Genomic DNA, 16,738 nt, shown 5'->3' with positions numbered 1-16,738 from the left:
ATGGAAGAGCTAGACGAGTCTCAAAGTAAGCATTCGCTACTATTTTCCCCCTGTGGCGCTGTTAAATGTCATGCATTCGAGCTGTGTGCATTGTGTTCTTTGTTAGCGTGACATTAAATATAGGAAAAAGCTTTATGCTGTAATACTAATGTAACTGTGTAGTTCTTTTAAAGCAATCTGTAAAGCAGAAGAGGTTACATTACAGAGCGTCTGTATTCTTCATTTGAAGTCTCTAGCACTCTCGAAGCATAGCATGAAGAAGAGCATTTATGCATATGTTGAGTTTTTAATCATTTACCAAACAAATGTCAGATCTATAAATGGTTCTGGGGACATGCATGTGAGGTTTGAAGCACACATGGAGATGGAATTATAACTCGTATAAAGGTATTTTATAATGTCACTCTCCTCATAAGTTGATTTCAGCAGGATATATACCAAGAGCATGTTTTAATTAGACATCTGTAAAATCTTTACCACTTTGTTAACAGAACGAGCATAGCATCTGAATGAGGGCTTCTGGTCAACACGTATTGGTTGGACAGTTGTGCAGTCATATAATATTGTGTATGAAGTGTGAGCTGTGGAAAGTGTGGCGGTGTTCACTCTTGCTTCATTTGTTTGATTGAGCTGAGGTTCACAGACTCAGTGCTGTTTTATATCAGGGATTCCTTTTAAAGAAAAAACTATTTTTGCCTTTTTTGTGACCTTTTGGTGATGAGTACAATATTAAAAGTGTATCTATGTAAGTTTTTCTTGTTTCTTGTTACTCTTTCCTCACCATTGACGGAATTTTCACGGAAAAATTCAGACACTGGCAACTTTTTTTTCAGAAATGGTGGATGGGAAAGAGTTAAAATGTCTATTGATGGGTAAAGCTACAGTAACGTCTTCAGCTAGTCAGCTTGAGATGCTTTCCAAGCTCCTTATATCTTTGAAGACTAGCAGTGAATGTTTTATGAGCAGAAGGATAATCAAATTCATCCGCACAGCATAAACACAACAATGTTCTTCTGCAAAATGCATGCAGTTTTGTTTTTTAACTGAGCAGGGGCCAAAGGTTACAGTCAGTGTACCTTTACAAAAACAGCATGTACAATTATACAGTTACAGTTTTTGTCCAATAGGAGCCTTCATAAAGGGACTATTGAAATATAACGTTTACCCAGAGCATGAATGGATGGCCTAAGCCTCTGCTGTCGTGCTCTTGTTTCAGACTACATCAGACTAAATCAGACTACATCAGGATACATCAGACTACATCAGACTACAACAGGATACATCAGAATACATCAGACTAAATCAGACTACATCAGGCAACATCAGACTACATCAGACTAAATCAGACTACATCAGACTACATCAGACTACAACAGGATACATCAGAATACATCAGACTAAATCAGACTACATCAGGCAACATCAGACTACATCAGATTAAATCAGACTACATCAGGCAACATCAGACTACATCAGACTAAATCAGACTACATCAGGCAACATCAGACTACATCAGACTACATCAGACTACATCAGACTAAATCAGACTAAATCAGACTACATCAGACTACAGACTACATCAGGCAACGTCAGACTACATCAGACTAAATCAGACTACATCAGACTACATCAGACTACAGACTACATCAGACTACACCTGACTACATCAGACTACATCAGGCTACATCAGACTACATCAGGCAACATCAGACTACATCAGACTACATCTGACTACATCAGGATACATCAGACTACATCAGACTACATCAGACTACATCAGACTACATCAGACTACATCAGACTACACCTGACTACATCAGACTACATCAGGCTAAATCAGACTACATCAGGCTACATCAGACTACATCAGGCAACATCAGACTACATCAGACTACATCTGACTACATCAGGATACATCAGACTACATCAGACTACATCAGACTAAATCAGACTACATCAGACTACATCAGACTACACCTGACTACATCAGACTACATCAGGCTAAATCAGACTACATCAGGCTACGTCAGACTACATCAGGATACATCAGGCTACATCAGACTAAATCAGACTACATCAGACTACATCAGACTAAATCAGACTAAATCAGACTAAATCAGACTACATCAGACTACATCAGGCTACATCAGACAACGTCAGGATACATCAGGCTAAATCAGACTACATCAGGCTACATCAGACTACATCAGGATACATCAGGCTAAATCAGACTACGTCAGGCTACATCACACTACATCAGACTACATCTGGCTACATCAGACTACATCAGGCTACATCAGACTACATCAGACTACATCACACTATATCAGGCTACATCAGGCTAAATCAGACTACATCAGACTACATCAGGATACATCAGGCTAAATCAGACTACATCAGGCAACATCAGACTACATCAGGCAACATCAGACTACATCAGACTACATCAGGCTACATCAGACTACATCAGGCTACATCAGACTAAATCAGGCTACATCAGACTACATCTGCCTACATCAGACTACATCTGACTACATCAGAGTATATCTGACTACATCAGGCTACATCAGACTACATCAGACTAAATCAGACTACATCAGACTACATCAGACAACATCAGACAACATCAGACTACATCAGACTACATCAGACTACATCAGGATACATCAGACTACATCAGACTAAATCAGACTACATCAGACTACATCAGACAACATCAGACTACATCAGACTACATCAGACTAAATCAGGCTACATCAGACTACATCAGGCAACATCAGACTACATCAGACTACATCAGGCTACATCAGGCTACATCAGACTAAATCAGACTACATCTGCCTACATCAGACTACATCAGACTACATCAGACTACATCAGACTAAATCAGACTACATCTGCCTACATCAGACTACATCAGGCAACGTCAGACTACATCAGACTAAATCAGACAACATCTGCCTACATCAGACTACATCAGACTACATCTGACTATATTAGGCTACATCAGGCTACATCAGACTACATCAGACTACATCTGCCTACATCAGACTACATCAGACTGCATCGGCCCACACAGTAGTTAGATGACTAGGTGAGTAGTGTAGACTGTGGCTAAAAGTCTTCTGCTGCATTTGCTCTCGTGAGGCATTTATGAACTCAAATATTTCTCAACAAATTCTGTCAAGACCAAGTTACGGAGCTTTTTGGTTTTATAGCTACTCTATTCTGCTCTACATTTTATATTCATATTTAAAACTTTAGCGACAACATCTGCTATAAGATTGTTGGGGAAAACCTTATGCCTGTGAAAATCTCCTTTCCCTGCGGTACCATCATGTGCTGGCGGAGACTGTTGCGTCTCACTAGCCATACAGTATGTGTTTACTACTTATGTCAAGGTGTGTGTGATGTGACATGCACCATCAATCATCATCTTGACTGGTGTGTGTTTAACACACTGAGCCACAGAAGCTGTCGGACAGACATGTGCAGAGCAGCTGGCCAGGGAATGTGAGGAGGAGAGGTGCTAACACTTTATTGAGATAGTCCACTTTAGATATTCTACTAACTATAAGTAACTTTGCAACTACATGACTAACTGGAATTAGACTATTAGTAGACTCTCTGCTTAATATTTGCTAACACTTTATTTTGTTGATCCCTCAACATACATTCTACTGACTATATAAGTAACTTGGCAACTACAAGTAAACTTATTCTCCTAATCCGAACCCTAACACCTAACCATAACATACCAGTCTACTACAGTTTACTGCAGTCTATTAATACTTTAATGAGAGTTAGTTGACATGTAGTTGAAAAGTTACTTATAGTTAGTAGCATGTCTAAAGGAGAGTTACAGTTGAAGGTCAAAGTTGATGCAGGTGCTCCTCAAAACAGCTTGGGTAAATCAGCTTTATAAGGTCTAGAGGACTTGCAGACCGTAATCTACTTAAACATCAGGTCCTCAGAATATTCGGCATCAGTCCTCTCAAATGCAGCCACAGGCTCAAGTGGTTTTATATAGCTGTTTGCTCACACTCCAGGGTGCTTGAGATAATGTTTGGAGTGGCAGACATCAGATATCCTTTAGAGGCACCACAACCAAAGAATGTTCTCTGATTTGCCCCCGTCAGAGCTTCTCCATTTACTGAAGATCAGTTTTCTATTTTATTTAACCAATGAAATCTCCAGCGATATACACATTTTCATTAAACAACATTAAAACCACCAGCCTAATATCGTGTAGGTTCCCCTCGTGGACTCCACAAGACCTCTGGACGTGTCCTGTTGTTTCTGGAACAAAGACATTGGGCCACTGTCCTGCAGAGTTTAGATCCATCCCTAATCAAACAAACCTGAACCAGCTCTTCAAGCTCTTCAGGATCACTTGAAAAACAAAGACTGGAGTGCTGAAGCAGGTTGAAGCTAAACTGCAGGACAGTGGATTGATCTTGTGAGGTGGTGTAGGTCCAGCACATCCCACAGATCTGGGCAATCTGGAGGCCAGGGCAACACCTTGAACTCTTCGTCATGTTCCTCATAGCGTTCCTGAACACTATGTGCGGTGTGGCAGGTGTGTCATCCTGCTGAAAGAGCCGCTTCCACTAGTGAACACCAGAGTTAGGAAGGGCTGTACGTGTTGTAGGAGCTGTGGACGGTGGACAGGGGTCGTCATGGGCTCTCGGATTGGCTCTCTTTCTATCATGGGCAATATTGAGTCTGAGCTGCAGTATCTGTTCTGTGTGATTAGACCAATTGGACTTGGCTTCGCTCCCCACGTGGACCAGTGAACCCTGACGCCAGTTCACCAGCTGTTTATAGTTTATTCCTGACGAGATTTTTTTGCATTTTCATTGTCAAAATGTGGATTTCTTGTCTGTGTATGCATTGCCTGAAACCAAAGAAATACCAATACCAAAAATATAATTTTTTTATAAATTGTAAGTGTAATTATTGTAAGTGTAAGAGTGAGTGTAAGTTATTTATAAGGATGTTCAACGCATTCTCATCCTTTAGCGTCATATAGAACGCTATATGACAAAACGGCGCTATACTACGCACATGGCACCCGTTATCGTTAATATAACACGCGCTGTGATGGTTAGGTTTAGGTGTGGGGTAGGGTAGGGAAGGGTAGTCTCATATTACGCTAAAGGATTTATGACGCCTTGGGTTTGCGTGAATATTAACGATAAAGGATGCCATGTGCGTAGTATAGCACCGTTTTGTAATATAGCGTTCTATGTGACGCTAAAGGATGAGAGCGTTCTAAGGTGATAAATAGGTCCAGGTAAAGTCCTTTAGCATGAGATTTCAGGCAAACATATTTTACATATTGCGGTAAAGTGTTAAAGTGCGTCCACACTGCTGACATTGTGTTTATGGAGTAGAATTTGGCCACGAGAATACGGTTGTCAGTCCTGTATTTGAGTACGGTTACGGTTATGTTCACACACAGTTCAGATATTTATGATTTGACAACCACATTCTATAACTTAGCTCACACCTGTACATTTCCAGAACTCATATTCTCAGAGAACCCATACTGTGTGAACGGATCCTGACTGGATCACGCCGTACAGTGCGAGAGCTGCTCTGCATACGTCTGTCTACCATGTGCTGTGTGTTCTGGTAACTTCCAGCGGCAGAGATATGAGCTGTGTGTCATCTGAAGGGTCAGCATTTGATATTGTTGAGTTGAGTTGTGTGAACAATACATGGCATCAGTGTGCGTCCGAGAACAGACCCACTTTGGTTATGGTGACTACAATTAGCTTAATCCCCTTTAGTTTGATCAAAGTATTTTCTTAATGCGAGGTAAAGATTAATTGCAATATTGCCAAAAAAATCCCAGACAGCAAACTGACATTGAATCAACGTGGAAACGACGTCTCTCATGACATCGAAACAACGTTGATCTGGCATTGTTTTGCTCATCGAATTAACGTTGAACCGACGTCAGACGCGGCATTCTTCAATGCTAAATAAAAAAAAATCGAAAATTGGTTTGCTTTCATAACGTTGAAACAACGTTGATTTCAAGTTAATTTTCCGTTAGTTTTGAAAGAATGACGCGTCTGACGTTGGTTCAACGTTAATTCAATGAGCAAAACTATGTCAGATCAACGTTGTTTCGATGTCACGTTTCCACGTTGATTCAATGTCAGTTTGCTATCTGAGTTCCCATTATAATCACATTATGGGCAGACTGATCTCATGGAGTAGCGTATGTATGACACGCCAATTCGTATTTCCATTTTTGGCGTGCCATCAAGACGCATAATCGCCTTTCAGCGTGTTTATGAACGCCGTTGACTTAACGTTATATAAATATATGACTTACCTCAACCCCATCCCTAAACTTAACCGTCACTGGGGTTAATTCATTCATTCATTCATTCATTCATTCATGGCATTTATGACTGGAGATTTGACTGCGTGTTCAGACACGTGGAATGACGCGGACGTTAATGCCGTAGACATATACGCATACACGCGGATACACGCGGATAGCTCAAAATGCTTAGAGATAACACGCCACCTGACTCGAAAGTGGCGTATATGTTTACGCAAAAGTCATGATGTCATGTTGTTATGGGGGAGTATGTAAATGTAGTCATTGACATGGTCAAAATCCGTTAATTAAATGGAACTGTTTCAGGCACTCCAAAACCATTTCGGCCAAAACTGTTGGATATTTTCGGTTGGCATCACTAGTAAATCTGAAGCGTTTCTTCTCCGTGAAGAACGGGCCTGGTTAGATTCGAACCTATAACTTTTGGGGTTTTAGCTGAGCTCTTTAACCACTAACGCAGTTCTACCAACACTGTCAGACGCTTCATTCATTCGCTCTGCTTGTCCCGCTGCAGGCCGCGGCAGCGACTCGGAGAGCGACGCCCCCCAGAGGAAGATGCCGGACGTGCGCAAAGACGACATGCTGGTGCGGAGAACGTCCGTCAGCGAGCCACGGATCGCCCTTCCTTTCAACCAGTACCTGCCCAACAAGACTAACCAGAGCACGTTCATGCCCGCGCCAGTGCGCCGCCCACGCGCGGACCGAGACGACAGCTGCAGGAGCTGGAGCAGCACAACCTCACCTGTCGGAGGAGAGAGGCCTTTCAGGTGAGTCCGAGACACTGGTGTGTTGGTGTGTTGTTTTCAGTCGGACAATGACTCGCTCCTGAAATGAATATTCTCTTTGGGCTCCAAGAGTTTTTGAGTCCAGCTGACATGTGTAAAGAGTAAAGGGGAATAACGGCTGCGCTCCAGACGAGACTACTTTAGTGTCAGTAGGTCAAAGATCAGGCATTTGGTTTGAACTTTTGTCAGGGTTTTGCTTCTTTTTTATCATTCTGAAACAAATCAGCACATCATTATTCATTCTTACCATGAGTGATGTCATGTTTCACATAGTTCAAACTATGCGTTTTTTTTTAGATAATAAAATAAACAAGCAAATAAAAAAGTTAAGCACCCTCATTTTCCCCCTTTCAGCTGCCAAGATATTTATGCTATTTTTGTTCTTAGCTTGAATGTAACTCGACACCCTTGCCTTATTTAGTATTCTTGGTTCTATGAATATGCAAATGAGCCCCGCCTCCACTCGCTCCCTCAGAGATCCACTGGTTGATGATCACACGTTGATCTGATTGGTTACAAGGTCGTTCGTGACGTCAAAAATCCCAGCGATTTTCAGCGGTTTTTGGTTCACTGCAGTTTTAAGGAGGTAATACTGTCGACACATGGTGTGTCTTATTAAAAACAACACATAGACACATAAACAACATTAAAAGCTGGATTTACACCACAGGGGAAGAATGGTTTTATGTAGGGATGCAAGATATTATCGCGCGTCATCATAATCAACCAGTAACGGCTTAAAATGTGAACATCAGCTTGATAATGTTGATTTTGCCTCTGCAGTAACTGAAGGAGTACTCGTGATATGAGCATGTCTGCTGTCTGGTCATTCTTGAAGCGAACTTTAGCCTGAACGGCGATTAGATTCAGTGTTTTGGATCACAGCGCTGGGCTTGAGCAACAGCCTCCCCCTTGTCCTAATGCCCGCCCACTTAAGGTTTTATTTCTGTAGGGGGCGCTGTTGGCATACTAGATGGACTAATCAAATGACAAGGAAAATACACATAAAACATTAAGAAACTTGTGTTTCTGATGTCATAAAATCATGAATCTGATTTGATTTAAAGATCAGAAGCTATAGTTTAAAATAATTGTATATACAGATTTATTAATTAATGTGTAATGTTTTTTTTTAATTCAAGAAGATCTGAAGGATTTTCTGAATTGTTTTACAGCTCTTTTGCAGTAGATCACATATTAAATCCACAAATAAAATATTAAGGTTACATCTGCATCTGTCCAAAACAAATCGTCAGTGATTGACTTTATTATTAATGCGTCTAATATTTAAATGCACTCTCATTATAAAAAGAACTTTAATAATGTTTTAGTTCTCAAAACTAATGGTTCAGTGAGTTTTCTCAAAGCTAACCGAAATGAAAAATATTTTTTAGGATCCCTGCACAGGAGAGAAAATATATCGGTATCGGGCAAATCCAATATCGTGCATCCCTAGTTTCTGTTTTATTTGTTTGCATTGATTGTGCAGTGCAGATGTTTGTGAGGGCGGTTGATTTGATCCAGATGTGAGCATTCATTGCTTGAGCTTCAGGCTGCCGTGCTTTGATCCAGAACAACCGCTCTGGATCAAAACCGATCAACACACACACTCATACATATACACTCAATGCTTATTCACATCAGCTGAAAAAACCCATGATAATGCATCATTGATAATCTCCTGTACTTGTGTATTCTGTGTAATGTGTGATTGTTTCCTTATTTACCGTATGGAATCGTATACTAAGATGCTCGTATTTCTGTAGTATGCAGTTCATACACTGTGCGGTGTAGTATGTGAATATTCTGCATGCATAAAATACACAAGCCACTTACTGCATTTGTCATAATGTGCGAGTACTGTATTCCTCAATTACAGGTTTACCTTTCATTTCAAGTGTGGTGATTTTTAACATCTTCTGCATTATTTACAGCTTATTTGATGGAATTGCTGATAAATATTTTATGGCCCAAAAACGATAAATGGACAATATAAAAAATGAAACTTTTGTGCTACAGTGTTATTATGAACAGTATCAAAAAATGATATTTTGATTAAAGGCTAGATCAAGGTTTTATTTAGTGTAAACAGAACATGCAAGAGAAATACGCATGCACAACTGAATCTAAATATCAACACATTTCTAACAGAAGAATATTTTTCAGTATACAGTAAACCTAGCTAAATCCCTGCCACTGTATATAGTCAATAAATATAACTGTTTTGTTTCTTTTCTTTTGGTCCCTCCTCTCTGTTGTATAACACTTTCCTTCCACCCCCTCTCCTGCCGTCGCTGGTTCCTGGTTTGACGGTGTGTGTGTGTGTGTGTGTGCCGTTGTCCTGCTCCTGTTGTTTCTGTGGGTGTGTCACTGTTGTTGTGTGATTAGTGTTAGTGAAACCCTTTGGTTAGACATGTCCTGTGGTGTAACAGGAAGTGATGTTCTCTGTGGAGAGTCTCAGACAGACAGTGAGAACTCCAGAGCTTCTCCTCAGAACGACCCCGTGTCCATGAAACCACAACTCAGTGACCCTCAGATCAGACCCCCCCTCCAGCCCTCTGTACACCCTCTCGATCTCGAGCAGAGCCAATCAGAGGACAGAGACGGACGGGACGCTGTCTGCCAAACTCCCCCACACCCCCCGGATCCCCTTCAGAACGACTCGCTGACGTCCATTAATCAGACTGCAGGAAATGACATCAGGTGCCCAGCGACCCTTCACCAAAACACTAATGATCACGCATACTACACATCTATCTATCTATCTATCTATCTATCTATCTATCTATCTATCTATCTATCTATCTATCTATCTATCTATCTATCTATCTATCTATCTATCTATCTATCTATCTATCTATCTATCTATCTATCTATCTATCTATCTATCTATCAATCCATCCATCAATCTACCCACCTACCCATCTATCATCCATCCATCCTTCTATTCATTCACCCAACCAAGCTTTCATCCATCCACCAACCCATCCATCCATCCATCCATCCATCCATCCATCCACCTATCTATCCATCCATCCATCCATCCATCCATCCATCCACCTATCTATCCATCCATCCATCCATCCATCCATCCACCTATATATCCATCCACCTATCCATCCATCCATCCATCCATCAATCTACCCACCTACCCATCTATCATCCATCCATCCTTCTATTCATTCACCCAACCAAGCTTTCATCCATCCACCAACCCATCCATCCATCCATCCATCCTCCTATACATCCATCCATCCATCGATCAATCCACCCACCTACCCATCTATCATCCATCCTTCTATTCATTCACCCACCCACCCACCCAACCAAGCTTTCATCCATCCACCAGCCCATCCATCCATCCATCCACCTATCCATCTATCATCCATCCTTCCATCCATTCACCCACCCACCCAACCAAGCTTTGATCCATCCACTAACCCACCCATACATTCACCCATTCACCCATCCATCCACCCACCCACCCGCCCATCCATCCAACCCATTACTTTGGGTGGGTGGATGAAGACAAATCTTTTACTTTGGGTCCATCCACCCATCCAAACACCCACCCATCCATCTACCCACCCACTTATCCATGGATCCACCCACCCATCCATCTACCCACCCTCCCATCCATCCACTCATCCATCCACTGTCCCACCCAATAAAAGTAGTTGTTGTAATGGTGCGATGGGATCTCTGATCTTATGTTCACTGTACTGTTAGACAACAAATGCAGCTTCTTTTACTTTGATGTCCTTTCAGAAGCCGTCTTTTTGCTCTGTCTGACCGCCAGACCTTGAGTCCGTTCTCCTGAGAAGAGTCTAGTATTGTTTTTGGGATCGGCACTAAAGATCTGAGGGAAAAAAATACTTTATTTATGTTCTTTTGCTGATATATTTGGAGCTTGCTTTCGGCTGCTGTTGTAGGATAGGCTGGGCGCTGAAGGGCCGTTCTTGGCTGAATTGCTCTGACTGTCAGGTAGAATCAGAGCCAGACGAGTTTGGGTTTCCGTCCCACGCCAGGCGTCTGCTGTTTGTAATGTTTGGGCTTGATGTAGGTCAACATGAATGAGCTTCAATGACACTCCATGGAAAGCCTTTGAATCTGGTCGCTCAGATTGGCATGGCGGGCTGAGACAGGGTGGTCCTTACCACAGTAAAACGCTTCAGCTGGCAATCTTCTGGCTTTCAAGCAGGTAGCAGAAAAATTAGCTCTTGTTGCAGAGTTAATATACCAAGTGTGCAGTAAAGACAAATCATTTCATAAGAACAGATGGAATCGGGGGACATATTGGCATATTGTAAGCTACTCAGATTTTGTCAGTATACATAATTTAACATAATACATTGTTAATTTAAAATGATTTAATAGTAATCAAAAGGATTGCTCACCCAAAAATGAAAATTATTTTTCCGTCATTCCAAACATGCGTGACTTTCAGTGTAGCACAAAAGAAGATCATTGGAAGTCAAAGGTACCAAAACATTCTTCAGAAGATTTTCTCTTGTGTTTCACAGAAGAAATAAGTTCAGGTTTGGAACGACATGAGGATGAGTAAATGATGACCGAATCCGTTTTTGGAAAAGCACATATAGGACAAGTATATAGGATATAGTGTGATGAATATAGGATAAGTGTCATGAATAACATGGAATAAAGAACGGATCTGCCACTGGATTCAGACCACACACATGTACAAACGACTACAGAAGACATTTAATAGCCACAAACACTGAATACCTTTAACTTTATCTGAAAGAACTCATCATGAAAGTTACTCATCATTCTCAGCTACACAATACAAAAGCAATAATTGGCAACATGCTTTTTTTCAAAATCACCAGTATATATATGTACATTTGGAATCTGAATATTATTCTCAGTATCTTTCATAATGACAACATCAGGTGTTCACAGCGGCCACAGAAACTCATAAACACACGGAGGAAAGGCTCTGAATGTCACTCTGAGGACTTTCCCATTGTGTGTTCATAAAAACAGCCTCACAGAAGGAACAGGCGACCCGCCCGGAGGAAGACGGGGAATGTGCCGGTTTCCTGTGTTGGGCAATGAACTGAACTGAGCTGAACTGAGCTGAGCTGAACTGAGCTGAGCTGAACTGAACTGAGCTGAGCTGAACTGAGCTGAGCTGAACTGAACTGAACTGAACTGAACTGAACTGAACTGAACTGAGCTGAACTGAACTGAGCTGAGCTGAACTGAAATGAACTGAGCTGAGCTGAACTGAACTGAACTGAGCTGAACTGAACTGAACTGAACTGAGCTGAACTGAAATGAACTGAACTGAGCTGAGCTGAACTGAGCTGAGCTGAGCTGAACTTAAATGAAATGAAATGAACTGAGCTGAACTGAACTGAGCTGAACTGAACTGAGCTGAACTGAACTGAACTGAACTGAACTGAGCTGAACTGAGCTGAACTGAGCTGAGCTGAGCTGAACTGAGCTGAGCTGAACTGAACTGAACTGAACTGAACTGAGCTGAACTGAACTGAACTGAGCTGAACTGAACTGAGCTGAGCTGAACTGAAATGAACTGATTTGAGCTGAGCTGAACTAAAATGAACTGAACTGAACAGTTCAGCTCAGTTCATTTCAGTTCAGCTCAGCTGATCTATTTACATGAATTAGAGTAGAAACCCATAGCATTTGTGATTGAAAACACACCCAGAAAATGTTCACTCTTTTAACAGTAATAATTACTAATCATTTAACATGCTTAACATATAAACGAAGCAGAATGTACAGTACAAAAACTCTTTCAGATGTGTGATGCAACTAGCCTTACAAACGTCGATGAAATGGAGTTGAAGAGATGGTGTTTGCTTCATATCAGTGTTGGAGTTTATCTGTTGATTCGCCCGTCGTAGTTCAGACCAGAGTGTTTGTGGATCTATGAGTTTATTTCAAGTCCTGTATAAAACACCAGGTCTATCATCTCCAACATTATCTCTGATCAGAGCTCCAGCTTGAGTGTTGTTTTCAGTGGAGTCTCTCTGTTTCCTTTGGTCTGTCCTGCTGGACGATTCACTGCCATATTTACATTTATGAGCAATACTTCAGGCTTTATAATTGGTTTGTTTTTTGGGTGGCCTGTATTTTCAGTGTCTGTGTGTTTCTTGTGGCGAGACCGCAAGCCACACTTTCACTGACACACATCCAGCGCTTTTCTCTTTCTCTTTCATGCTCTCCTCTTCTATATGAATCTTTTTGAATTTTTGATAAGTGCAATAAGTGGTGAATTTGATGAGGCTATGAAAGATGGCTTAGACATTTCCCACAGTATTGGGGTTTGTTAGATAAACACTGAAATTGAAACAAGACACGAGACCAACCTAAGTCCACACAGTTTGAAGTAAGATTGTGTGTGGCCGGCTGGCCGCAGTACCAAACGCTTCCACTAGATGAGGTTTTTGAGGAGCTCACGTGTGACTATTTTTTCAGGACCGTTTAACATTTTCGAAATCATGTCCATTATTGTTTTGTGTTCACATACAGTAGCAAGTGCTTTTACCACGTTTTGTACCATTTGGATGAAGTAAAAAAACGAAACATAACATTTTAACATTTAAAAAAGGGCACCAGAGGGGTAAATTGTGTGTATGTGGTCTTTACCTTGGAGGGTTTTGCCCCTTTTGGGGAATTCCCCTATTATATACGTATAATATTGCTTGGATAGAGTTTCTAGTGCTAAATATTCTGTGTAATTAGAAATTGTATGTAATGCAATGACTGCTTAAGTCATTTTTGCTTTATCTGTGGGTCATCATTGTCCTCATATATCACTGTGTTTGTGCTCTTTTGTCCTGCCTGTTGTAGATTCAGCCGTTCATCTAGTGTGTTTGATGATCCTGAGTAAGTCTCTTTAACACACTGTGCTGTGAAAACACTCTTGCCGGGACTGACACTGACTAATGTCTGCATGTGCCAAGCTGTGTTTTGGTACACTACCGATGAACTTCTTTGTAATGTGGCTGTATTGCTTGTTAAATGGGATGCTTATATAACGTAAACCTTTTATCCACAAACTAATACTTATGTTTGCTAAAACACTTGCATCTGATGTATACTTTTATACTTGAATATGCTCAATTTGTTTAATTAAACCAAGCATTATTTTTTTATAGAATGAAAATCTATTTGTTTTTGCCATTTGTAAGATAACATAAATTTGGTGGTTGTTTCAGAGTGTCTTTCAGCACATGTTCACACACTTCTGGCCTTCTTTCTTTGGATGCATGGCTTATGGGCGGCACAACCTGCCTCGTTATAATGCTCACTGTGACTCACTGGCCCTGCTTCTTAATTATAAAGTTAACAGTGGTTAACCAGCTGATTCAGTTTTATAAAGTGCCGGTGGTTCAATGAGCTTCTATCTCTCTGTAACAGGAGTGTGAGCATGATTGACATGCGAGGAAGTGAGGAAGACTCTATGTTGCCACCCCATAGTCAAGTTCGACATGAGCTCATGCACAACCAGTACAACATGCTGAAAGAGGAAGAAGACCACTGGCAGGACGTACGTGTCTGTCCTCACTAGTTTCCTGTTACATTCAGCATATGCAGTTCAGAATGAGTCTGCAGTTGTATGATTGTGTTTCAGGACTTGGCCAAATGGAAGAGTCGCAGAAGGAGTGTGTCTCAGGACCTGATCAAAAAAGAAGAGGAGAGGAAGATGATGGAGAGACTGTTGAGTGGAGGAGGAGGATCACAGAGAAGAAAAAGCATCAAGACGTACAGAGAAATAGTGGAGGAGAAGTATGTCTGCTGTTTCCACTTTCCAGTTTTTTTCATTTTTTACAGTCCAACACTACAGATGACAAGGGATCATTTTAGCTAAATCTAATCAGCTTGAATGTACTGAATTTGCTATTGCTATTAGCTAATTTGCTATTTAAGTGGTGTTACTGGGGTGTTACCGTAAGTGATGTTACTGTTAGTGGTGTTACTGGTAGTGGTGTTACTGTTAGGGGTGTTACCGTAAGTGTTTTTACTGTTAAGGGTGTTACCGTAAGTGATGTTACTGTTAGGGGTGTTACCGTAAGTGATGTTACTGTTAGGGGTGTTACCGTAAGTGTTTTTACTGTTAAGGGTGTTACCGTAAGTGATGTTACTGTTAGGGGTGTTACCGTAAGTGATGTTACTGTTAGTGTTTTTACTGTTAAGGGTGTTACCGTAAGTGATGTTACTGTTAGGGGTGTTACCGTAAGTGATGTTACTGTTAGTGCTGTTACTGTTAAGGGTGTTACCGTAAGTGATGTTACTGTTAGGGGTGTTACCGTAAGTGATGTTACTGTTAGTGCTGTTACTGTTAAGGGTGTTACCGTAAGTGATGTTACTGTTAGGGGTGTTACCGTAAGTGATGTTACTGTTAGGGGTGTTACCGTAAGTGATGTTACTGTTAGTGCTGTTAGTGTTAAGGGTGTTACCGTAAGTGATGTTACTGTTAGTGCTGTTACTGTTAAGGGTGTTACTGTAAGTGATGTTATTGTTAGGGGTGTTACTGTAAGTGATGTTACTGTTAGGGGTGTTACTGTTAGTGATGTTACTGTTAGGGGTGTTACCGTAAGTGATGTTACTCTTAGGGGTGTTACCGTAAGTGATGTTACTGTTAGGGGTGTTACCGTAAGTGATATTATTGTTAGGGGTGTTACTGTTAGTGATGTTACTGTTAGGGGTGTTACTGTTAGTCCTGTTACTGTTAGGGGTTTTACCGTAAGTGATGTTACTGTTAGGGGTGTTACCGTAAGTGATATTATTGTTAGGGGTGTTACCGTAAGTGATGTTACTGTTAGGGGTGATACCGTAAGTGATGTTACAGTTAGGGGTGTTACTGTAAGTGATGTTACTGTTAGGGGTGTTACCGTAAGTGATGTTACTGTTAAGGGTGTTACTGTAAGTGATGTTACTGTTAGGGGTGTTACCGTAAGTGATGTTACTGTTAAGGGTGTTACTGTAAGTGATGTTAGTGTTAGTGATGTTACTTTTAGGGGTATTACCGTAAGTGATGTTACTGTTAGGGGTGTTACCGTAAGTGATGTTACTGTTAAGGGTGTTACCGTAAGTGATGTTACTGTTAGGGGTGTTACCGTAAGTGATGTTACTGTTAGGGGTGTTACCGTAAGTGATGTTACTGTTAAGGGTGTTACCGTAAGTGATGTTACTGTTAGGGGTGTTACTGTTAGTGATGTTACTTTTAGGGGTGTTACCGTAAGTGATGTTACTGTTAGGGGTGTTACTGTAAGTGATGTTACTGTTAGGGGTGTTACCGTAAGTGATGTTACTGTTAGGGGTGTTACCGTAAGTGATGTTACTGTTAAGGGTGTTACTGTAAGTGATGTTACTGTTAGGGGTGTTACCGTAAGTGATGTTACTGTTAAGGGTGTTACTGTAAGTGATGTTAGTGTTAGTGATGTTACTTTTAGGGGTATTACCGTAAGTGATGTTACTGTTAGGGGTGTTACCGTAAGTGATGTTACTGTTAAGGGTGTTACCGTAAGTGATGTTACTGTTAGGGGTGTTACCGTAAGTGATGTTACTGTTAGGGGTGTTACCGTAAGTGATGTTA

The 16,738-nt window shown here is 41.0% G+C and overlaps 1 protein-coding gene across 7 annotated transcripts in view; it reads left to right on the top strand.

Annotated features, from left to right (window-relative positions):
- Positions 1-16,738, top strand: part of limch1b (LIM and calponin homology domains 1b) — an 89,033-nt gene that overhangs the window by 49,164 nt on the left and 23,131 nt on the right. For 5 of the 7 annotated variants that reach the window (XM_089134653.1, XM_089134651.1, XM_089134652.1 and 2 more), the window contains exons 8-11: positions 6,876-7,128; positions 13,990-14,025; positions 14,560-14,689; positions 14,774-14,928. In XM_089134653.1, coding sequence (XP_088990779.1) covers positions 6,876-7,128; positions 13,990-14,025; positions 14,560-14,689; positions 14,774-14,928 — 574 coding nt within the window. Of the gene's footprint in view, positions 1-6,875; positions 7,129-9,534; positions 9,850-13,989; positions 14,026-14,559; positions 14,690-14,773; positions 14,929-16,738 lie in introns of all 7 variants that reach the window. The other 2 variants (XM_089134654.1, XM_039653714.2) reach the window with 2 other exon arrangements.

This window comes from Pimephales promelas, chromosome 9 (genome assembly GCF_988280905.1).
Source record: "Pimephales promelas chromosome 9, fPimPro1.hap1.1, whole genome shotgun sequence".
Classification (NCBI taxonomy): domain Eukaryota; kingdom Metazoa; phylum Chordata; class Actinopteri; order Cypriniformes; family Leuciscidae; genus Pimephales; species Pimephales promelas.
This window is presented reverse-complemented; position numbering and strand designations above follow the sequence as displayed.